Below are 25,059 nucleotides of genomic sequence, written 5' to 3' on the forward strand. Positions count from 1 at the left end.
TCTAATCATGTTTGCTTCATTTTGCTGAGAACGTCACAGAGCTGAAGTTCACAGTGCTGAGACATACTCCTCAGCGCAGAGAACATTTTTGTCAATTGGACTTACTTAATCTTGTTTTGGTTTATCACTAGGAACCAGAATGCAAGGAAAGAAATATAATGATTCTGTAGAAGAAAAAAAATGCTGGAGGCAGTGGTCTAATAAGAAGTATAGCTTGGTAGGCAGCGTGTCAGGAAGCCAGGAGATAAAAACATGACAAAACAAGGGAGGCAATAGGAACTGTTCAGAAGTGAGAGATTTGCTTATTATGCATATGTCCAGATTCATCAAACTACACCCATCAAATATATAACAGGTTTATATATTAATTTTGTCTCAGTTATGCTTCTAAATGTTCTAAAATATGGTATCTAGACACTGAACTGTTGGGTCAGAGAGGATAGAAGGATTGAAGGAATAGCATGAGAATGAAAGCAATAATAAAATGGGCAGTTATTTAGATTAATAAAAAGACAAAAACCTAGTTACTCTGACACTGGGAAATTCAGGTTATGCAATTAATTGGGATAGTAATATTATTAGATGGTCAATACTGACTATACTTGACAGGCTCTAAAATCATGAGAGGAGGCAAATCTTTTGTCATGTTTATGAAGGAGTTTCTAGACTGGATTAATTGAGATGGGAAAACCCACCCTAAATGTGGACAGTATCACTCCATTGCCAGAAATCCTGGACTGAATCCAAAGAGAAAACCTGCTAAACACCAGCATTTCTCCCTCTCTGCTTCTAAGTGTAGATGCAATATGACCAGCTGCACCATGCACACACTCCATGATTTCCAGATCCTAAGGGACTGTGCCAAACTTCGAGCCAAAATAAAGCCAGTCAGACTTCAGTTGCTTTTTTTTTTTTTTTTTTTTTTTTTTTTTTTTTTTTTTTTTTTTTTTTTTTTTTTTTTTTAGGTAATTTAGTATACCGATGAGAAAATTAGCAAATAAAACTATTTTGGATTGATGCAAATAATATGGCTGTCATACACTAAAGATTATATCCTGTCATACACTAAAGATTACATTTTGCAAATTATCTCAAAGGCTTAATGTAATGATCATTTAGATAACTCCTCTACCACTGAGCTACTTCCCCAATCTAAAGTCATTCTTACATTTTAAGACAACTTACAATATTAGTAAGACTATTAATTAGCTTCAAGTTACAGATAAGGGAACTGATGCTTAAATGAGGTAAATGACCTTCTCAAGGTCACCCAGTTTGGATTCTTTTTTTTTAAAGATTTTATTTTTATTTACGTGTACATGTGAATGTGAAAAAATGTGTGTGTGTGGCAGCGGGGAGGGCTTGTGCACATGAGTAGAGTACCTACAGAGACCAGAAGAGAGTGGCCCCAGAAGCTAGCATTGCAGACAGCTATGAGTTACTTGATGTTGGTGTTGGGAACCAAATTCAGGTCCTCTGCAAGAGCTGTAAGCACTCTTACCCGCTGAACTATCTTACCAGCTCCTCAAACTGAATTTTTAACCACTATGTACAATGAGTACTTAATGTTCAAGAATGTGTGTCCCTGCTCCATGTGTGTAGTGTTTACAACTTGTTCACATAGGTACGTATGTTTAGAAACCAAAAGTTTACTTCAGGTGTCTTACTTGATGGGTATTCTCCTAGTTTTTGAGACAGGGTCTCTTATTGAACCAGCAGTTCATTGATTTGATGAGGATGGCTGGACAGTAAACTTCAGGGATTCACCTGTCTCTATGCCTCTACCCAGTGCTGGGATTACAGATGTATGTTCCTAAGTTCAGCTTTTAGATGAGTGTTGGGGATCTGAACTCAGGTCCTCATGCTTGCACAGGAGATACTTTACTAATTGAGCCATCTCTTAGTTTCACTTGAGAAAATAGGCGACATTAACCAGCAGATGACATCAGGATGACTAACTGGTCAGAGTAGGAGCATTACTAGCTGTCTAGTGAGTGCTTAATACATGCCAGGGACCATGTCAATATATTTATATTTCCTTCCACTCTCACTATAATTCTATAAAGTAGATTTCCTCATTGTCCCTAGACACAGATGAAAAGACTGAGGTTTAGAGAGATTAAGTGACTTGTCCAAGGAAACACATCTAATAAGTGACTGACTCCAAAGTCTAGACTATCTGTAAATAGCAGGGGAAATTTTACAATCTCTACTGTCTCATCTCTCTCACTGAGTTAACTAGATGGACTAGTCCCTTTAGGTCCTCTCTGTGTGTTTCAGTAACCTTTATGGAGGTCCTCAGTGTCCCTCTTCCATATTGTACAATTTTATCCTGAGACTAAGAGCCAGAGAGAAACAGAAAAAAACCAAACAGTGTCCTATTGCTGATTTTCTCTAACCTCAACACAAACACTTATCAATGTTGTTGAGATTTAATCTCTGTAGCTCATCTGTGAGACCAATTTTAATTTGGAGCCATCTGCCACAGACAAATGAGTAATTATGGCAGAGCCCAGAGGGGCGGGCCACAGGGAAAAGGTTGGCTTAGCCTCTTTCTGGATGCCTGCAGTGACGCAAGTGACCAAGAAAGAACATTACTTTGGTAGGCTATTGATACAATGACCAGAAGCTCCACTTACACGTTGTTCAAGTCTTTAAACCCTTTTGATAAAGGAAGAATGCCTTTGAGGTTATGGAGATTCTTCAGGAGCAGAAGGCAGACTGTTGCCATCTAGGCCAGCCAGACAGGAGGGAGGTAATCTGTGAATTGGGCCAGCTCACTCTCCAACCCTCCCACATACTGTACCCGGGGTGCCTTGTGACCAGGGCCACGGACCATCTGGTCTCTTCACACGCTATGACGAGCTCAAGCAAACTGAAGGAGCAAATCAGAAAATGATCATGACTGATGTCAGTCTAACAATGAAAGATTTCCTGAAGTGGTTCATGTATTTCAATCTTAATTTTTCCTTAAAACAGACCTGTGGGTTAGGCAGCAGTTAGGTGATATTTGTTTTATTTTACAGATGATGAAACTGAACTGGCTAGCGCTGTGAACAGTGAATTAGACTCTACCGTCTGTCCTCTACATGGTGGTATTCTTGTTATGCTTTCTCCTCAAAGGTCAAGAAAAAGCAAGATTGAGAATGTATCAATATGTTCTGGGTCCAACCTGCAGTTAGACTAAGGAAGGTCTTTTGGGGTTGTTTCTCGGTGGGATTTTATGAATGGCTCTACTGCTAGAAACATTTGAAAGCCACTTCCCTTGGAACAGCATGTTTTGCACAGTGTGAATTGTGTACCTCAAATGATATGTTCAAGTTGTACTATGACTTTATTTGGGAAAAGAGTCTTTGTAGATGCGATTACAGAAAGATGGGATCATCCATTTAAGGAAGAAGGCAATTTGGATGGAAACAGGAAAGCCAAAGAAAGAACCCTTTATATCGATAGAGGTAGAGGCTGAAGTGATATAAATGTAAGAAGTATGAGGGGTTGTAGGCAACCTACAAATCTTATCAGACACCTCTCCAAAAAGGAATCAGTCTTACCTTTATTCCTTATTGCCTTAAGCCATTCAGTTTATGGTATTTGTAAAGACAACCACAGAAATACAGAGACCTCTTACCTAGACACTGGTGGAAATGAGATTGTTAAAGTGTTGGTTTCAGGCTTTAGCCCCAAGATTCTGATCCTATAGTCATGCACTGAGCCTCAGGAACACGCATTTTTGACACATCTCCTATATGTACAACAAATTGTTCAGAGTTGGTTTACCACATTCACCTAAATGCCAACCTCTTCTCTGAATAATAGCCGAATCAGGCTTCCCTGCTGACAAGGCTCCTTTAAGGATACCTAAAGCCAATGGCCAGAAGGCAATAAGCAGAACAAGCAAGAAGTAGTCTGGCATTAGGTCTTCTCTTATCCCCAAGTTTTGAATTCTGTGACTAATTCTAAGAGTGTTTATCTGCAATAAATAAATAAATAAATAAATAAATAAATAAATGTATGTTACAAAGCCTTGAAGCTGCCAAATTTTACTCTTAAAGAAATAATCTGCAGTGTGTAGAAAGGTGGTTGAAAGGGCCAGAATCTAGAGAAACAAGAGGCGCTCTCTCTCTCTCTCTGTCTTTCCTACTCTTCCTCTTCCTCCTCTGCCTTTTGGGTGTGGAACAGCCTACCTGATAAGATATTACTATTTTTATTCTAAAATTTGGTTCCTGTTGAAAATTCAGGTCTCCATTCCACCTGGGTATTCATCCCATGTGCAGTCACCAAAGATAGACGCTGATATGGATGTCAGGAAGTGCATGCTGACAGCAGCCTGATATGGCTGTCTCCTTAGAGGTCCCCCAGAGTCTGACATACTCAGAGGCAGATGCTCACAGCTAACCATTGATCTGATCAAGGGGTTCCCAATGGAGGAGTTAGAGAGAAGACTGAAGGAGCTGGAAGGGTTGGTGCCCCCCCCCCCCCAGGAGAGCAACAATATCAACCAACCAGAGCTCCCCAGGGTCTAAACCACCAGCCTAGGAGCACATAGGGAGGGACCCATGACTCCAGCTGTAAATATAGGGGAGGATGGCCTTGTTGGGCATAGGTGGGAGAGGAAATCTTTGGTCCCATGAAGGCTGAACACTGAGTGGGGGAGAATTTGAGGGTGGGGAGGTGGGAGTGGGGGGTAGGTGGGGGCATACCCTCATAGAAGCAGGAGGAGGGGGGATGGGATAAGGGGTTCCTGGATGGTGGGGGGAATGGGGTAAGGGGATAAAATTTGAAATGTAAATATAATATCCAATAAAAAAAGGAAAAAAAAGAAGTGGCTTGTGCTGTAAGCAACAGAAGAATGAATGAATGTCATTAATTTTATGTTTATTGTGGTATCTGTCATATATGTAAAAATTGTTATATATTCACTTTAAATAACAATAAATGTTCATTTGCCCTTCAAAAAAAAAAAAGAAAATTCAGGTTTCTATGTGGTTGCTAACTCTTGAAGCCCATAAGGGCCATTTATGCTGGGCCTCTGATTTTTATTGTAAAGTAGTTTTAAAATGGCTGAGTAGTGGGAGGAGTATAAGGAGAATGGGGTAAAGGAGGCACAGAGGGAATTTTGCTGCCAGCCTGGACCTTATGTCTGTGCCTACCAATGCCAAAGATGACCCTGATTTATCTTCCCAAGACTGACGGAGGTCAGCTGTGTCTCATTTTCTAGAGGGATAAAGACCAGGTGGTGGTGGTAGCGGTGGCAGCTCTATGAAAAAGATTTGCTCTTCAGATTTTGTGAGGAAGGGATGCCTTCCTGCAAATGGTCTGTCCAGCTGAACTCAGGGTCCTTTAGGAGGCCTGTGTTTGTTCACATTTTTGATTGTTCCCAAGTAAACAAACCTTGTTTTTTCTCGAAGAAAGACAGGGCTCTCTAGACTGTGACAGTCTGGAGTTACAGTTATTGACATATGACTTATCATAGTGATTGTCACAGCAATGGAAGACAATGAACTAGTAGAAGCTCATAGTTGGGCTTGGGGAAGAGAGTCCAAAGCTACTGAAAGGAATGGGCATGGAGCTGATGCCTCTGTGCGATTTAATATACATTGCTGTATAATAATGGAGTATGGACAAAGGAGGGATTATAATGGCAGTGCCTGACAAAATGTACTAGCAAAAACCAGGCTGCTGCAAGTGTCCTTGTCCAGGTTGCATATGCCTGATTTTGTACCAGGAGTAGTTTGTTTCTGTGAGTTAAGCTCTACTTCTGCCAAGGAGAGATCACATCCACTTGCACTTTAGTCTAAGTGTAACATGGTGCCTTCCTTTCTGACTAGCAGGTCTTCAGCCTTTGCTAGAGCACAGGGAAAGATGAGAAAGATGGTAGCCATCAAACATGGACTTGCTTGATATTGACTACCCAGCTAGGAAATTGTACCACGTTCTCTTCTTCCTCCAAATAGTTATGAGGGTATATGTGATTGACTACACAGCCCCCAAAAGTCTTGTTCAGGGAAAAATGTCTTGTGATATTTTTTTGAAGGTATACTTCACTCCTCCATATCCTCAGCAAATATTTATATATCATCCCTTATCTAGTGGGCACTGATTCAGTACACAGAGGGTAAGGATGGAAAGAACTGGGCATTAGGCTTATACTATACATTAAAAGGAGTAGGTCCTCCTACAAATGAGGCCACCACTAGTGCAAGGTGCCATGAGATTAGTTTCAAATAAAGGGAAGAAGATTGATCCAGTGTAGTATAGGAATTTAGATGTTAGTAGTTGAGAAGTCTTTGAAATCTACCCAGGTGCTTAGCAGGAAGACTGACACAGAACAAATCACTTTCGATGAGTTTGCTAAGATGGCCCAAGTAGGAAACAAAGCCAACTTCTTTGCTAAATCTTTAGGCCTGTCAATAGGGAGCTCATCTATTCTCTGTTCATTTGATCCATCTCACCATTCCTGTGTTAGGAGTCTATGATTTCCAGGGAAGCAGTGTGGTGTAGTGTATGGCTTTTAAAATGTTTTCCACTCAGAACCCCTTTCCACCCAAGAAATTTTAATCTAACTCAGGTATATAGGTATACAAGAGAGGTTTACAAATATTAACCATTTGCTGATGCTAAATCATGACTAAATTTAGCCTGAAACATTTACTAGATCTGCCTTATTAAAGATGAAACCAAAGTTGCATACTAATAAGATGAATGTACTTGTTTATGTTTATATAAAGAATTAAATCTTGGCTAAATAGTTGATACTTCTTTTGATATTTTTTGATATTTGATACTGCAGGGTCATTTTTCAGTGTTGAACAAGAGTTTAGTTTTATAATCATCAGTGCTGAGGATGCTGCTACATATAACCATGTACTCTGAAATAGCAGAAGTATGTTTAGGGCTATTTAAGAAGTTGTTGGACATTCTGTGCTAATCTCAAGCTAAAACTTACCAATTTATTTTTTTTTTATAGAAAACAACCCAGTGAACAGCCTTTAAAAATCAAACATTCTGGGGCTGGAGAGATAGCTTAGTGGTTAAGAGCACTGACCACCCTTTTAAATGTCATGAGTTCAATTCCCAGCAACCACATGGTGGCTCACAACCATCTGTAACTGGATCTGATGTCCTCTTCTGGTGTGTCCAGGACAGTGTGGTCATATACATAAAATAAATAAATAAATCTTTAAAAAAAATCAAACATTCTAACAAAACCCAACCCAAAGGTATACTAATTTAATATTTAACATGCTGAGGAATTACAATGAAAATATTAAGAGTCTTTGTTTTCCATAGTGATACCATTATGTTTCTATAATCCCATAATTCTTGGTATGTAAAATAAAGACATTGACATTAATCTATCAGTCATTAGTCGCAAATCTGAGGTGAGAAGTGTCAGTGACATTGTGTACAACACTAGCATGTGCAATGTAAAGGGCCCATACTATGTGTTTAGAACCAAGGCTGCAATGCGGTTGCAGAATAGATACACCATGGATGAGCACTGCCACAAACACCTGAGATACTTTGCATGTTTGACTTTAAATCAATGTTTGATTGTTGTACATTCAAATGTCTTTTACTGTTGCTAATATTTAAAAAGATTAGTTTTATTAATTTATTGTATGTGTTTGTGTGTTTATGGGTCTGTGTGTATGTTTATATGAGTGCAGGTACCTATGGAGATAAAAAAAAGGCATAGACTATTCTGGAACTGAGTTAGAGGTGGTTACAATACACCCAGATTTAGATGCTAGAAGTTGAACTCAGGTCCACATGTAAGAGTAATATATGTTCTTAATATGCCATCTCACCAGCTTTGGTTGCCAAATTCTTTGTAACAGCCTCATTCAATTGTGTGATGAAGGCCTAGTGGCTAAAAAGAAGCTTAGGAATTCCAGCTCTGATATTTAATGTGATTTTTACAATTGACTTAATGATCTTTTTTTTCCACTGGCAAACAGGGAATATACTACCACTACTATTACTCCCACTACTACTAAAATAATAATGTTTAGCAGATTAATGCCTGAATGATTAAATGAAATAAGGCATGTTATGATGCTTAGCTGAGCCCTAGTTGCATATTACTCATCCATTAAATGAGCATCTATCAAGTATGGTGTATAGGTACTTTCCTGTGGTAGTGTGATATAGCAAGGAACAAGAGCGATGAGATTCTTAACTTTCTTGGAGGTATGGAAAATGCTGATGGGGAAAGGAATTTAGTCTTGTTACTCCAAGGTTTGTTGATCTGCTAGTTCCAGACTTTGCCTCTGTTCTCTATTCTGTCAATTCCAGGACTTTGTGAGTTGTCAGCTCGTTTCCTTTGTGCGTGTCCTAAATGAATCAGTATGCAGAACGATGGATCTCTCTGAACTCCAGCTTTGGCTCTGTCTCATAAGATTTGAGGTTGACTGTTTGCATTGTTTCCGATGAGTCTCCTTCTATGTTTGCCAAGTTCCCATTCTATTTTCTTCACCATGGCTATAATGAAAGCTAGGAGGCCCTCATCAGAGGTTTTATCAGAGAAGCCATATTATCTTGGACATTCAGCCTCCAAAAATGATGAGCAAAACAAGCCTCTTTGCTCTATAAAGTACATCACCTCAAGCATTTTCTCATAACACCAGAGGAAAAAGCTAATATGAGAAGACATTGAGGTATTAAAAGCAGGGGTAGGACTAATAAGATCACTATCCTAATGTAGAAAGAATAAGCTAGCCCCACTTTTCAGGAAGGCTTCAGAGGCACACACACAAAAAATGGATGCAGGGAGACTAATGAGAAAATGTTCCTGTGAGTGGAGGACAGTGACTCTCAAACCAGAGCCTGTGACAGAATCCCCTGGAGGACCTGTTAAGGCACAGTTTGTTGGGGGAACATCCCAGAGCTCATGACTCAGTCTGCTTGTAGTGTGGGGTTCTAAGGCTTTGCATTTTGCATAAGTTCTCAGAAAATGCTACTGCTGTCAGTCTCGTGGTCACACTTTGAGAACCCCTTATTTACGAGTGTGATGGCAGAGTGGGGAGTAGGAGTGGGAATTGGGTGAGAAGGGAAAGAAAGAGGAATGAGGAAACCACGGGGTTTAGGGATTGAACATGGGGGACAAGATTTGACTGAGAAATCAAAGATGACTAAAAAGATAATTTTCAGTGATTTCAGACTATGAGACTCATGGATGTAAACTCTCAAATCCCTATGAGTACGATTCAGTTGTAAACCATGTACTAAGAAAATATGTGTGATTTTTATTTGTGTCTCTACTATGGCACTCAAATTTAAAGTCTTCTTGTCTGTGGAAGAAAAGCCTCTCAAGAGAAAGCATGAGTCCCATGCTTGGCCTCTTCTCGAATGTAATGTCTGAGTAAAGAAATAAAATGAAGACATAATGGGGTTGGTAAAGAAAATGGAAAGAGTTTACATATTCTAGACACGAAGAACATGTCTTTGCACTGTTAAGTATTGACTATGTATGAGTGACTAAGGGGAAAAAAGACAAAGCAAAGTAATAAAACAGCAGGGGCCACACAGAGCAGCTCCTGGGATAGTTCTGGCGACAACTGATAAGTTTCTAAGATGGGGCTTCTTAATTTCAGACTGCCAAACCTTTGTCCTTTGGACTCTGACGCCCTGATTTCTAGCTATTCCCAGCCTAAGGGAATCTCTTACCTGTTTCTCTCCACTGGGCTTCCTGTAGCTAAGCAGAAGTTCCACAGCTCCTACCACCTCCTTGCGGATGGCATAGAGTAATGCATCGCCCACATACACACTGTGGTTCAGCAGGAGCTCCATGATCTCCAAGTTCTCATTTTCAATGGCAATGAGCAGGGCGCTTCTGCCCAAAGGATCCATGCAGTTGATGTTGACATTGTAGTAGATCTCAGCCTCCTGCAGTGCCTGCTTCACCGTGGCATAGTCCCCCTTCTCCACAGCACTGAGGAAGGCTTTCTCCTCAGCAGACAGCTCAGTCTCGGCCCTCACGATTTGGAGGGGGATGCGGTCTCTGTATGGTGAGTAATTGACCTTCTTGTAGTACAGCTGGGCCATGGTTCATAGCAATTCAGAAAACTAAGTGGAGAGAGAGAGAGAGACAGAGAGAGAGAGAGAGAGAGAGAGAGAGAGAGAGAGAGAGAGAGAGAGAGAGAGAGAGAGAGATTTAGTTACCTGAAGGTTTCAAATGGCCACTTATTAATCCCTTTCTAGTGGCATTTCAAAATTCCAAAGTGTTTAAAATGACATCAATGTCCCCCCTGCTCCCCACATTGCCAAAGAGAAGAGTAGTAGCAAAATCCTAGGGTTTGAGAAGAAAGACTTGAGCTCAAACTAACACTTACCAGCTCTGTGATCTTGGACAAGTTAGTCAAAGCCTCTACCACATTAGTTCCTACATTAGCAGGTATTCTCTAGACACTACTTACCAAGTCTTGTGCTAGAGAATAATTTTTACCCCCAAAAGATACTCTGATAGTTACAGGAGTTACATAGGATCAAATCTCCTAAGATAGAGTACACGTTAGATTGCCCTTTTCCTTTCACTGCTGAAAACCTTTATGGTACTACTTCTGATCAGTGGCGCTAACTTCATCCTGACACAGGGCCAGTTTCTTTTGATCTCTGGGTCTGTGCATCTTTATGTAACTTAATTTTCAAGATTTCATTTGCCTTTGTTCCAGATGCACATTTCACACTGAAGTACTGTTTTAGGAGCTGAGAATACAATTCAGTTAGTAGAATGCTTCTCCACTTATCACGAACTCCATGTTTGATCCCTAGCTCCACATGCAAGGGATCTGGTAGTGCACAGCCATACATAATCTCAGTACTCAGAAGGTAGAGGAAGGAGAACCAGAAGTTCAAGGTCATCCTTGGCCACAAAGTGGATTCACAGCTGGCTTAGAACTTATGAGACCATGTATTTTTTTTTTAAATCAAAGGGAAAAAATAAAAATATATATGGTTTAGTATTAAGTCCAGCCGTGTTCCTTGCTGACGCCCATTGGAGAAGTATAGACTTGGACAGACCAAAGTCATCTGCAGATGATAAGGATGGATTCCCTTCCTAAACCTATCCCTGGTTTATTTCTGCCACTACTCCAAACTCTGAAGCTAACAGACTGAAGAATCAATTTGATTTAATTCTGGGGAACAAATGGTCTGATCTAAGGTCACATCACACTTAATAGGACTGATTGAAAAGCAAAAACTAAATAGGTTTTTACTGAGCTCCTGCAATGTGTTTAAATTTTCTCAGGATGACCAAGAAAATAAAAGCACCCTTGCCTGTAACCATACAGAAGGCATCACCGGGTAGAGCTCTTACATTGCAATTTACAGGTCCAATTCACTCCCATTCCTCTTTGGCACCTTGTACTGTCCCTGTGAGATGGGAATGATGATCCTTTTCAGGGGAGAAAATGAGACTTAGATCTGCTAGCTGATTGATTGGCTGGTCTCTGATGTCCCGGAGCTCTCCAGGCCTCATTTTAATACTTTTCGTTTCACTACTAGCAGGGAATGGAAGTGTGATAAAGAGCCCCCTGTCTCATCTCTTGGTTGGAAGAGAAGGTGTGGAACTTCCACATTTACCTCAGTTTTTCAGGTAATTACATCTCTACTTTGCCAGGGCGAGAAGCATGTATTATACCAAGCAGCATTTGCAATTCATATCCTTGTGATCTTTAGGGGAGTTAGTGTTTGAAGATGACTGTTGGCTGCTCTTTGCCCAAATGATGAATTTCTTTCTTTGTCCAGCAATCAGGAGAACAAGGTGCTGTTTGACTCCCTAGAGAAACTCTGATATGTCTTTCACTACTGTGCTGGTTATTTTTGTTGTTGTTGTTGTTGTTAATTGTACGCATTCTTAAATCGCCTGGAGAGGGAGCGCACCTTAATCGAAGAATTGAATCCCATCAGATGTGTTGATAGCTGGTTGATGGAAGAAAGCACAGCTCACTGTGGATGATGCTGTCTCTAGTTGGACCAGGCTACATAAGTAAAGTAGCTAAACCCAGGCAGTGCTGGTGCACACTTTGAATCCCAGCACTAGTGAAGCAGAGGCAGTCGAATTCCTTGTGAGTTCAAGGCCACCCTGGTCTACACAGAGAAATCCTGTCTTGAAAAAAAGAATAAACCAAACCAAAATCAAAACAACAACAAAAAGGTAGCTGAGCACACCGCGGAGAGCAAGCCAATAAGCCGCTTCTTCCATGGTTCCGGCTTCTGCATCTGCTTGAGTTCCCGCCCTTACTGAAGAAGAGCGAGGAGGGAGTGTAAAACAAATAAACCTCTTCTTCCCCGAGTTCTTTTTAGTCATGGTGTTTATCACAGCAACAGGAAGCACACTAGAGCAGCCACTTTCAGCAAACCTGCCAGAGTCTAAAGGAAGTTGGCACTTAGAGGAAGCACTTACCACTCAACAGCACATGACCTTGATAATACTAACTTTAGATTGCCTCTCTGTCTCTATGTTGTCAGCAGGAAGTGGGAGGGAAGAAGAGTGTGAGCCTCTGAAGAGAGACTCAAGAGCTCTTGGGCTTTGGTTATAATACCTTACTTAACGGAAATGCACTGAGCAATTACAGTGCACCCAGCATTTTGGTAACCACTGTGGTGGGGGATTCGGGAGGGGGGGAGATGGCAGAACAGGCTCTACTTTCACCGTTTTTTTTTTTTTTTTTTTTTTTTTTTTTTTTTTTTGCCTTTACTACCGCCACATGTTGGACTTACTAATAAACCTGACTCTATTCTTTCTCCTTCACTTCTAGTGTGCATCTAAGTCATCCTATGAAGCACAGCTTCCTGATTCCATTTTGCTTTTATTCCATGATTTCTAACTGGTGTGGGCGTGTGTGTGTGTGCGTGTGTGTTGTGCATGTATGGTAGCCCTAGATTAATACCAGATGTTTCACTCTGTGACTGTCCTCCTTTATCTTTGACTAGTTTCCCTCCAGCCAATTCTAGGGACCCTCTTGTCTTTGCTTCCTCGGTGCTCAGATACATGTAGACCCTCATGCTTAGCTTTTTAAAAATCTGGGTACCAGGGGATCTAAACTCAGATTCACACGCTTGTCTGGCAAGCACTTTACTTGCTGAGCCATCTCTTCAGCCCCTCCTGCTGGTCTTTTAACGAAATCTTTAGGAGGCTTGCAGGATCTTGGCTCCTGTTTACTTTCCTGACTTTAGGTTAAACCCTTCATCCTAGCCACAAAGGGTTAACCCCATGACAATTCCTTCAATTCTTCTGTGACACCAAGATTTTCTGACTCCAAGACCTTTGGCCATCTCTTTCCATCTTTTAGTTCTTGCATAAATATCACCCTCAGAGCTGCCCTCAACAATCACTCTCTCCAAATGAGTCCCATCATATTCTTCTCTTTATGGTCCTGTCTTCTTCTTCTTTGAGGCTTACCAAAATTTCTACTTAATACTTATTTGTCTTATCGGTTAATGGTTCTTTTCAACTAGCCTTAAAGCTCAAGTACAAGAATTGTACCAAGTCCTGTTTTCTGGTGCCCACTCCTTGTCCATTATCTGGCACAACTTGGACACTAGATCCATACTCAATGAGTAAATGAGACAACCGTCCCCAATATTTCCTTATCTCTTTTCATCCCATCTCTTGTTCTAGTCATATTGAGTCATGTTCTGACTTGTCCTTTTCTGACAAGTTCTTTGTATCTGGACATCACCCCATCCTCTCTGCTTAGCCAACTTCTCCTCATCTTTCAATATTTCCTTAATTAAAAGCCCTGTTTTGTGTGAAATATTTACTGAATGCCCGCAGGACTTCAGTGAGTCTTCCTGTTCTCTACTGGTACTTGGATCATATTTCTTCAGTAACACTGACTGCATATTTTTTGTCTTCCTATGACTAGGGTAGCAGAACCTTAGATCTCTGTATCCCCAGAACTCATGTCTAGAACATGGCAGGTAGTAGTTATGAGCATTTAAGAACCAAAACCAATTGGGTCTTAGCAGAATTAAATACTAAGTATGTGGCACTAATTCGTTGGTTTGTGATCTCAGAAAGGGCTCAGTAAGGACTGGAGGCCTCAGAAAAAGGTTTTGGGAGCAACTTTTGAGCTTTTGAACTTCAGAAGGCCAGTTAATATACAAATGTGAGGGCCATTCTGCTCCATAGAGGGGAGAGTTTTAAGTGGTGAGACTGATCATGGTTTGGCTGCCAGATTGTTGGCGGAGGGGCAGGGAAGGCTGCTTTTCTCAAGCTACAGCAAGATACAAGAATTAGAGGTGTAGTTCATAACCTTAGCCTTCCCAAGTGAGTACTGATCTTAAACATTTTCCACTTGCCTCTTCAGAGGCCACGATAGACAAAAAGGCTGGTAGTCTCTTCTTACTGTGTTGAGTTTAGCATTGTAAGGGACATCTACGATCATCTTACCCAAGTATCACCATAGGGGAAACAGAATATACATGTTTCCCAGGGAAAAGTGAAAAGGAAGGAAACAGACACATTTAGTTCCCTGTTATGTGCCAGACATTATGCCAGGAGATGGGGCAATGAAGATATAAAAATAATTGTTCTAGTTCCGAATAGTTAATGTTTCCTGGGCACTGTGCCAAGTGCTGGGGCTGCACTATTACTCTGACTGCTTCTAATAGTAGTGGATGCAGCAAGCAGCATCATTCATTACATTCTCACTATGTGCCAGATGCTAGATACATGGGTGAAAATCATAAAGGGAGATGACACTAAATTCATGATAATAGAAGGCTTGAAGCACACATAATTGGCTGATATATAGTCAAACCATAGTCTGTCTACCTTTGCATTTCGGCTCTTACATTCAAACCAATCTGCTGTGTTTTATTTGCAGTATGCTGTGTTAGGCGTGTCCTCATAGAGTCCTTATGTTAAAAAACTTCCCTTCAGAGTTTTGCTTGAGATTATGATACTACAGAGCTGTTCTTTTGCAGGAAGCCTCTAGATCTCCAAAACAGGCACTGGAAGCAATCATGAATAATGTGCCTAAAACCTAGTAATAGCTTTAATTAAAGCCCATTATTAGGAGTGTTACTATCTTGTAAATAAAGAATTTATTTGACAAGAAGGATGGGAAGATTCAATAAAGAGAAAAAGGAGAGGCCTTGTGCCCATCCTTGGGAACCTCTTTTGCATATATAGAGCCATGCTTAGTTCTACACTGCACTGAGAATGAAAAACAGTTCTCTTTCCTGTGCTACCTGTTGGCATACAGGCTCATGTAGATGTTTAATGACTTGCTACATTATTTAAACTCTTCTAGAGCCTACCAATGGATCCCCTTGACCCTCAGAGCTTTTACCTCAGTTATGGTGGAGACCCAATCTTCTTTCCATATTCTTGCTACTAGTCTCATTTCCTCATTATTCAGGGAATAAGAAACTGGCAGATAAAGTGACTAGGATCTCTTGAGGATCTGTTATCAGAAAGATTCCTTCCCCTTGCTCTTTCCCTTTAGTCTTGCCAGATTGCACTTCATTAACTTAAGGTAAATGCTGAGGTCTGTTCTTAAGTATAGAAAACAAAACCAGCCTGTATTTCATGCCATTCTGCCAGTAAACCCCATTACCAGTGGAGTTCCCCCAAGCATGAAAGATTAAGAATTCTCTAACAAGCTGTCTCATAGGGCTTATCATGTTGCCTCTTTCCTTTGATGTTGTCCAGAGGAGTTTGTCTAATGCTTAGCTGTGACATTTGTGGGATTAAATCATGTGATTTAAGGAGCTAAATCGATGGACTGGGCAGAAGGCCAGAGTATAAAGTTGACTTGCCAAATCCCAGCCCAGATCTCTGCCCAGCAGAGGGCTTTGTGTGTGTGTGTGTGTGTGTGTGTGTGTGTGTGTGTGTGTATGTACACAACAGTCTGGCTTTCCACCTAACTAAAAAATTAGCATCGGCAGAGGACTCTGGTCTCCGCACATTGCTTAGACTGTGTGTCAGATGGACTGAGGCATTGTTGGAACTCAGTGACCTCTCACCACTCTCTATGCTAAACGTCCAATAGTACATGCCTTCATTGACATTCTGATGCAAAGACATTTAACTTGATAAAATTTTGACCTTTAAAGTATGAATACCCTGGCAATTAATGAATTTTACTATATGTCAAACACTGTGATGTCTATATAGTGCAAATTTAACAGACAAAGCCTTTTTGTGAAGTAGTCAGAGTAAGGTTGTGGGGTGTTGATTGTCACAGCATTTTGGCATTTTTCCAGCTGCCATTTTGCTCAATTCCTAGCTTTATTTGGTTTATTTATTCTTGAGATTTTTGAGACAGGAACTTCTTATGCAGCCCAGGTTGGCTTTTAACTCAATGTTCTGCCTTTGGCCTCTAGAATGCTGGAATTATAGATATGAGTCACCACTCTCAGTTCAAACTTTCTAAACACTAAAGTAGTAGCAATAGTCTTTCTCTGTCAAGTTCATATGACCACTCTTCAAAATATTCTACAGGCCATCTATTATATGTCCCAACCAAATGAAAGGCTCCTGTGACAATATCCTTTTTAATTAGTCTGGTTCTGAGCACCTGTACTGATAGGAAACTAATTTTCTTTTTGTCACCTGTATGGTGCCAATTTTGTGTACCTGCTTTCCTATGTTCAGGTGAAATCATGTGCCTACAACTTTCAGTTCCTAGCACTCGCTCCCTCTAGAGAAATGCCCCCAAAGCCATTTCTTGCTTCCACAGATTGTCTAGAAATATTTGATGTTAGTCATCATGTTTTTCTCTGTTCAATTATTTCTTTATTTGGAATTAACATTCTGTTTCTTAATGTTATTGTAGTAACAAATAATTTTTTAATTAGATTTGAGGTCTACTTCATTGGATGGAACCAATCTCTGACACAGCTAGAATGGACAAGAACTTGAGGCTACATAGGTCATGTGCTCTAGTGGAAAACCTAGCACTATTATTCTGATAAAGGAACATAGCAATAAATCATGTCTACTGACATATTTATACCAGTAAAGCAGAGCATCTCTGTCTCCTTATTGGAGAAACTTCTTGATTGACTGTATATTGTTCATTTACTAGTTAAGCACTTAGCTCTTTCTTTCCAAATGCAAATACAGTATGAACAATAACTTTATATATCCTGTTTACTTTACTAATCTCAGAAACACATAGTAAGTCCTCAATAAATATACATGGAGATATTACATATTATAGTGCTAGGGATAAAGACAGGGAAATTCTTTGTTGGCAGAATCTTGCTTTTGTTTATTTAGATACCCCCCACTATAAAGCCATGCCCTTATGAAAGAATTCCCTCACTATAGACAGAGTCTTAATTATTTGTTTCTTTGGAGAGGGACAAAGATATTTTGGGAAATTGACGTACTTCTGGCCAATGAGATGTGCTAGAGGGCTTATTTCCTTGTGTTGTTATTTGCATGTGATACCAAAGACTTCAATGGCCAAGTGCTAAGTGATACAGCATACTTAGTAAAGATGCCATAATTTAGGGCATTTATGATGTCTTTGGGTTATTGAACTGGCTCTCATGAGTCTCTCTCAACTTCTGTACTTTCAGGGAGTCAAGATAATAGCTCCTTTTGCTAATCCACTTTTATCCAATTTTGTTAAAAGAACTGAAAAAAAAAAAACCCTCAAATGATAGCATTTTCTCAAACATAATTTACCAAAATTAAACCTCTGAGAGATAGAAAATTTGAACAATAGTTATATTAAAATAGTCTGAAATATCTACCTATTAAAAGCCACTCAGTTCAAATGATTTTATAGCTGTATATAGAACTTAAAAATACACCTCACTTTCTTAATATTAAGAATATTTTTAAAAAAGAATATTTCAGATTACCAAAAGAATGAGCATTGTCAAATTAATTCTCTAGAGCTAGAATATCTTAATATCCAAACCTAATATAAATAAGCTAAATCTAATTAAAACTAATTAATCTAAATAAAAACTATATATTAACTTTAATTATAGTAAGAACCCCCACAAATTCTCAATGAAATATTAACATTTATCATTCATTTACATAAAAGATCTAAGTAAAATTGTAAAAAAGTAAAATAATTCCATAAAAATGTATTAATTCAAATTAATAATAAATCTAGCAATTTGTGAAATATTAAACTGATAGACATTAAAATCCAAGAAAAACATAAAGATTATACTATAAGTACTGATGTTCAACTTTTAAATTCTGAGTAATATATTGAGAAGCACATGAAACTATTATAAACATCTGGACAGAAGCAAAAATTATATTTATGTACATATAATATACTTATAAAACTTACAAAAATATGTTCTAAATACAAGTAATTTTGATGAGGTGACAAAATACAAGAAATTTATCACTATCATTTAGAGATTTACATGAAAAAATCTAATTCATCATAGGAACATCATATAAAGATTCTTAGTAATAAATTTAACAAAGTTATTGGTAAGAATAAAACAAGACCTAAGGGAATAGGAAAACATTTTAGTGAATAGACAGATTTTTATCTATAAAATACAGTTTCCCATATTAGGATATACATTTTTAAAGGTATCAATATCTAGGTTTTATACAGAATTGGGCCAATTTGATGTTTAAATGGAATGATGTATTTATAAAAATTTTATGAAAGCTTTGAGCAAAGTGAAGAAGAGATACCATTAAAAATGTCACAATAAGTAATTCTGTCACTCCACTAAGCACCTATCATCCAAAAAGTATCGCTATCAACTTTCCATCCTTACATTCCCAGACTCTTACGTTTAGCTCTGGTCTTGCAGTTTGTGCACTAATTCAGCCACGAGTGCCCTAGATTTCCACCCACCTGTGCCATGCCCACATTCCCAGAAGGCCCAGTTTGAGTTGATTGTGCAGCCAGCCTAGTCTGGTGACCAGCTTGGATTTCTTCTGGCCTTCACACGTCTCAGATTTCCTAGGCCTAGCTCAGGAAGCACAGATAGCTCAATGCCCAGGCAGACCTAGCAAGAAGTTACATTTGCATATTACCTTGGTTACTGCTGAATTGAAATCACACCCTTTCCTTCCACTCAAAAATCAACACAGTAGCTGAACGATTGACCTACCAATATCTGATGACTAAAATGAATCAGTGTGTTCTATACATTCAAGAAGCACTCAAAGCTACTAACTGTAACTTATAAGGCAATCACTAAGAAAATAACTAAAGCCAGCCATGGTGGCACATGCCTTTAGCCCCAGAACATGGGTGGCAGAGGCAAGCAGGTCTGTATGATCTGAGGCCAGCTTGTCTACATAGAGAGTTCCAAGACAGTGAGAGCTACATAGTAAGTCCCTGACTCTAAATAAAAAAGTATATAAATAAATAAGAAAGAAAAACAAAAGAAAGACAAAGAGAGAGATGAAGATGGAGATGAACACCAAGACAAGGACAGACAGAGACACACAGAGAGAGACACAGAGAGAGATAGATAGCAGAGAGATACAGAGACAGAGGGAGGGAGAAAATAACTAAAAAATACCCAGAAAAGGAAGTGAGAAATTTTGCAGGCTGTGATGAGTCAGGGAGCAAAGAATATGGAAAATAGAGAATGAGTATTTGAGATATAGAGATTCAGCAATTACAGCTTGAAGGATTTGAGCAAGGGAAACGAAAGATGAGTCTTGGAATGTTACAAGGAGAAATACAGTCAGAATATGGAGTGAAGCACTGAGAATACAGAGACAGCAGTATATTGTTCAAAGGGTCTCATCTTTCGCTGTACATTAGAGACACTTAAAGAGTTTTAGAAAGTACCCATACCTGGGTCACCCACTCTCGTATAGTAACATTTTAAAAAGATCTTCAAGTGAATGTAATATGCATCTGGGATTGACCACCATCATTATAGACAGTACGCAGTGCTGCTGGTAGTGGCTCTAGTCATCGTAGAGAACAGAAAGTGATGAGAACTGGAGAGACATTTTCTATAGAAAGGCTTAGATCTCTGCCGTCAAGTACAGTAGCCACAAAGCACATATGGATATTTAAATGTAAATGAAATAATTCACTCCCTCAGTTGTACTGGTCACATTTTAGACACTTTAATAGTCACATATAGCTCAGGATACTATACTGGACACTGAAGGTCTGGAACACTTGTATGCTTGTTGGCCTCAATACCTCTTTCACCTGTGAAATGTCTACAGTGAAGAAGACTCTTCCAATTCTAGGAAAAATACACAGTATATATGATCCTTTGATTTGTATACTGTGTTTTTCTGGCTTTGGATGTGCATCCAGTGCTCTTGTTCATGTAAGAAATTTCTTCTACTTGCTGATATCTTGGGATGTTTTGTCACAGCATTAGCAGTTGAATTAAATCAATATATTTTACTTTCCCTGGAGTGAAAACATGAGCATATATGTATATATATATATATATATATATATATATATATATATATATATATTCTTCTCTTTTTCTCCCTCAAGTTACTCAGCTGTACAGAGGTCTTTAAATATGTTGCTCAAAATTCATTATCACCATGTCTGCATGATGTTCTTTGAAGCAGTTAAGAGAAAGACAGAATGGAATGACATTGATTGTAGCAAATAGAAGGCAGTGTAATTGGCTAGAAGTCTTGCATCTGGTTCTTAGTCTGAGAGTTGCTTTTATCCTTCATTGTGTAAGTCATGACAAATCAGTGTCTGTCTTCTTTCCCTTACCCCTTAACTTTGAAATCTAAAGTGACAATGTTTACACAGGAGTTTATTACCAAAGTCTCTTTAAATGGGGCAGAGGACATTCTTAAAAAATTATAGTAACAATCAGAAATTATGGACAAAAGATATGTGGGAGTTCTTCAGATTTATTTGCAGCTTCTCTATGTCTAGCGCTTGATTTTGAAAATAAAAATTAGAAAAATGTATGCATATGAGCAAATTATGAACACTTTCTCACAAAAGTCAAATGAGACAATTTAAAATAACAATTTACTTTCCCATATGCACAGTGTTAATGTGTTCATTCTTTTTTATTAATTAATTAGTTTATCCCCCCCAATTCATGCTCTTTCTAAGTTTTCTTTTTTCCATTTACTTTGTTTGTTTTTATTTTGTTTTTAGACTGGGTTTCACTTCACTAAGTAGCCCTGGCTGGCCTAGCAGTCACTATGTAAGACCAGGCTAGCCCTGAACTCACAGAAACTTGCCAGCTTCAGCCTCCAGAGAAGTGTGAGCTACCAAACCACTAGTGTGTTCATTCTTAACCCAGGTTTTCCTACCTAGTGTTTTGACTTAATACTTTTAAAGAAACTTTTCCTATACCATTTCTACATTAACACTTTCTATATCTCTATCCTTCTCAGAATCATTCACCTTTGTATACAAGAGTGGCCTTCAGGTAAGACTGAGAACATGTATTTCATACTGTCATATACTGTCATATCATGCCAACTAGTCTTAATGTACTTGACTATTCTCCAGCTTGGAGACACTTAAGGTTATGTCCATTTATGTCCATTGTAATGAATTACATTTGATATGTACATATATTTGTATAAAAGATCTTTGCATATATTCACAATTAGTCTCCCAGTATAGCTTCTCGGAAGTCAAATTACAAGGAGCATTTTTAAAAGCTCTCATTTCATACTGATACATTTACTAAAACTGGTTTCATGTATCAGTGAATGGTGGCTTCTAAGGGGAAAGAAGCCACAAGAAATCCCAGGAAACAGAACTTGACCTGGTTTTGCTGTTGTTTACATGTTCAGTGTGAATGATAGTTGGAAGTTCTTTTTATCTCCGATGTTCTAAGACTCCATGTGTATTTAACAAATGGACACTTAGACATGAATGAAATACATTTAATAGTTTTCAACATATGCCACTTTGATCTTTGTGAAGGTAAAACATTTGAAGCCCTTCAGCTGATAGCCTATTATTCCTCATAGTTACAGAGAATCGTCTCTGTTTCTGAGTCAGAGATTACAAAATGGGTTTCAGATTTTAACAGTTCTTTTTAAAATATCATTTCTTTTGTTGTTGTTTTAATACAAAGTCTCAGCTGGCCTTAAGCTTACTATATAGCCAAGAATGGCCTGAACTACTGATGCTGCTCCCAATGGCTGAGCATCCACATCTGTACATGCCAGCCAATTTTTCCATGTCTACAAAAACCAGAAAAGAGGTCAATGCTTTGAACATAACTGGCACTAAATAAAATCCTAAAGGTTAAGATTAAGTTGAGTTATTGAGGGTGATAGTTAGAAAAATAAATAGAAGACTAGAACCTGAGTTGCATCTTTAAGGTTGGGTAGGATTTAAATAGGCAACTATAGGAACTGGGAGATTTTCCATTATATCAGAAATCCAGGATGGGAATTCATATTGTCTTGGATAGGACTCTGTTTAGAGAGAAAGGAAATACTATAGGAATATGTAAGGTATATATAGCTACATATTGGGAAGTACTGAAAAATCTAGTTGAAAAACTAGGCTTTGGGAATCCCTCTAAAGTTCTTACAGGAAAAAAAAAAATAAAAAAGAAAGATGTAGAAGGTAATTCCACTGGGCATGTCAGTGGAGAACTAATTTGTGACAGAATGGAAATTATGCTACAAATGAAGGAAAAAAAGAGAATTTTAGAGTTTCTTCAAATGACTTGATAACAGACAGGAGGACATGAGACACAGGGAGAGGTGAGGTGCAAGATAATACCCAAGTCTGTGCTTCAAACTTGGGGGACTGCATTTCTGAGAAACTAAGAAAGGCCATGCACTAGGCTGATTACCAGATTTCTAATATTGTCAAGGTAAATGGAAGTTCTGTTGAAGAGATTCTATTTCTTCTCGACTTCCATTATTACTTCAGAGATGCTTATTTCGTCCTTTTGGTCTTCATTTGGCAATAGATCTTTATATTGAACTTTTGTTTCTCTGTCCCAGAGGGTTCTGCCAAGTAATGATCTTAAACACTTAAATGCAAGCAGGCAATCACCTTCTGAATGTCTGTTTTGCAACTTGCTTATTTTGCATACTGGGTTCACTAAAAGCAGGTCACTCATGTTCTTACTCAAAGAATTGTAGTTTTATACACGGTTATATTTCCCACAAAATTGTTTAATTCTTTCCTTCTTTGCCTGGCCCAACATGCAACATTTGACTTTGGAATGTCACCATAAACAAAAGAGAAAATCGTGCCATGGTGACATAGATAGAAAGATTAGTGTATACTGCTAGGTGTCAAGTAGTGCAAATGAAGAACACATTCTAGAAATGATTCTAGTTCCAGTTCTTGTCTCACAGGATGAATTGAGGCTGGACTTATGTGTCCATTGTCTTTACTATCATTTGAAGAACATAAGGACAACACTTGTTAAGATCAATGCCAGGCCTAAGATCAACTACTTATTGCTATAATAAATGTTTTCAAAGCATTAGTGACATTTATAGTACTTAGAAGCCTCTGAATTGCGTATAGCACATAGTGAGGGCACGATTGTCAGTCATTTATATACCTGATACAGAATGACAAACAGGTCAGAATGACAGTTCAGGTCAAAAGCAATGAAGTTTGAAGCTCATACTATCTGTGTATACCTCTCTTATTGATTAAATATAGTAGATTATCCAGAGAGAATCCTCATTCTTCTGTACAAATAGTATGAGTCATCTGCAAAGGTAGAATGGAACTACCCTCAGAGAAGGGGTTGCCCTGATTTTTTTGTGGTTTGTGACTACAGCCTCCTCAGTGCTGCCTTGCAGAAATAGCAGGCATTTTGCTCAGAGCCATCTTAATGGATCATTGTAATATTTGATTTGCATCATAAGGGGAACCAGACAAGGTCTTTCTTTTACTGGAGTCTAAAGATTGCTTTGTTAGAAGGGATATTTTCCTCCATTGTCCCCTTTCAAGAATGAAGATAGTGCCTATTATTCCTATAATTAATGTAACCTAGGTTGCTATCATCCACAAAGAACTTCAGTATTTCTCCCATGTGGATGGCAGATCACTTGTTAATCAGGATGCTCTCTCTAGACCCCGCATAATTACTGCAGTAGGCTTATTCCATTTTTTTGTAAAGCTCTTCACCTAGTTCTTCAATATGTACTCAACCTTATATAAATAGAAGACAGTAACATGTATAATAGTCTGCTTGTCAAGTGTTTTATGTCCTGGCTTCTCCTCTTCTTCCTCTTACGATCAATTTCTAGTTACATATCCAGTCTGTACCCTGTTCTCTTCATTAATGCTGATGTAAACTGTTCTTTTTGGCTGCAAGCTTTGGCTCCTTTTCAGTTTTTTTCTCTCTCCCAGATGATCTCAGGTTACAGTCGCCTTGTCTTGCTTCTCCTGTCCTTTATCCCAGCACTTTCCTGGGAGGGGGGGCATGGCTTTTGGAGATAAAACTGAGAGAATATATACTATGCTCTGATCTAATATAGAAAATTTTTACTAGCACTTTAAAGTCCAAGCACAAGTATGAGACCATGATTAAAACAAAGCAAGCTGCCAATGACACCATGAATGTGTGCTAGTAGTCACTGAAGGGCTACACGAAGTTTATAATTTAAAAAATCCTGAAATAGACAAAATAATATCCCTGAGCTACATTATTTTCAGTTTGTGTACATAAATTAATGACTTCCTCATTTGTTTTTTTCTGGCAGACAGTTTGGCGTAATCTGAACATCACCAGTGATTCATGGAGCTGTCATTTGACTAATGTCATTTGACCTGAATCTTTCTAAAGTGGCATTTAGTTACTCACATTGTGCTCCTACCTTTTATAGGAAGCGGTTCAGCAAAGGAAATTTGATAAGTTTCCTAGTGTACTGTGTACTGTGGGACTTTTATTTATTTTTGGATTTTTTGAATAGTATAGTATCTTGGGATTTTGTGGCTCTCATTAGAAAAGTTCCTCTTGGCCAGTCACTTTCAGCTGAAGTGTCATCAGTCTCTTATTGCTCTCCACTTTTTTTTAAAGCTGTATAGTTACCACTTTCTTTTGCATACATTGTCTCATTAATTCTTTTCATGTATCCTTGCCTACATCACAGAATCATTATCTGCCTTGAGTATTTTTAGCACCAGAGGAAGGAATGACGCC

General features: G+C 38.7%; 1 protein-coding gene across 1 annotated transcript in view; it reads right to left on the reverse strand.

The window, feature by feature from the left end:
* Trpc5 (transient receptor potential cation channel subfamily C member 5) overlaps nucleotides 1–25,059 on the reverse strand; it is a 246,800-nt gene that overhangs the window by 113,526 nt on the left and 108,215 nt on the right. The window contains exon 2 of the mRNA XM_034485638.2: nucleotides 9,670–10,068. Coding sequence (XP_034341529.1) covers nucleotides 9,670–10,047 — 378 coding nt within the window. The 5' untranslated portion in view covers nucleotides 10,048–10,068. The remainder of the gene's footprint in view (nucleotides 1–9,669; nucleotides 10,069–25,059) is intronic.

Source organism: Arvicanthis niloticus, chromosome X, assembly GCF_011762505.2.
Source record: "Arvicanthis niloticus isolate mArvNil1 chromosome X, mArvNil1.pat.X, whole genome shotgun sequence".
Taxonomy (NCBI): domain Eukaryota; kingdom Metazoa; phylum Chordata; class Mammalia; order Rodentia; family Muridae; genus Arvicanthis; species Arvicanthis niloticus.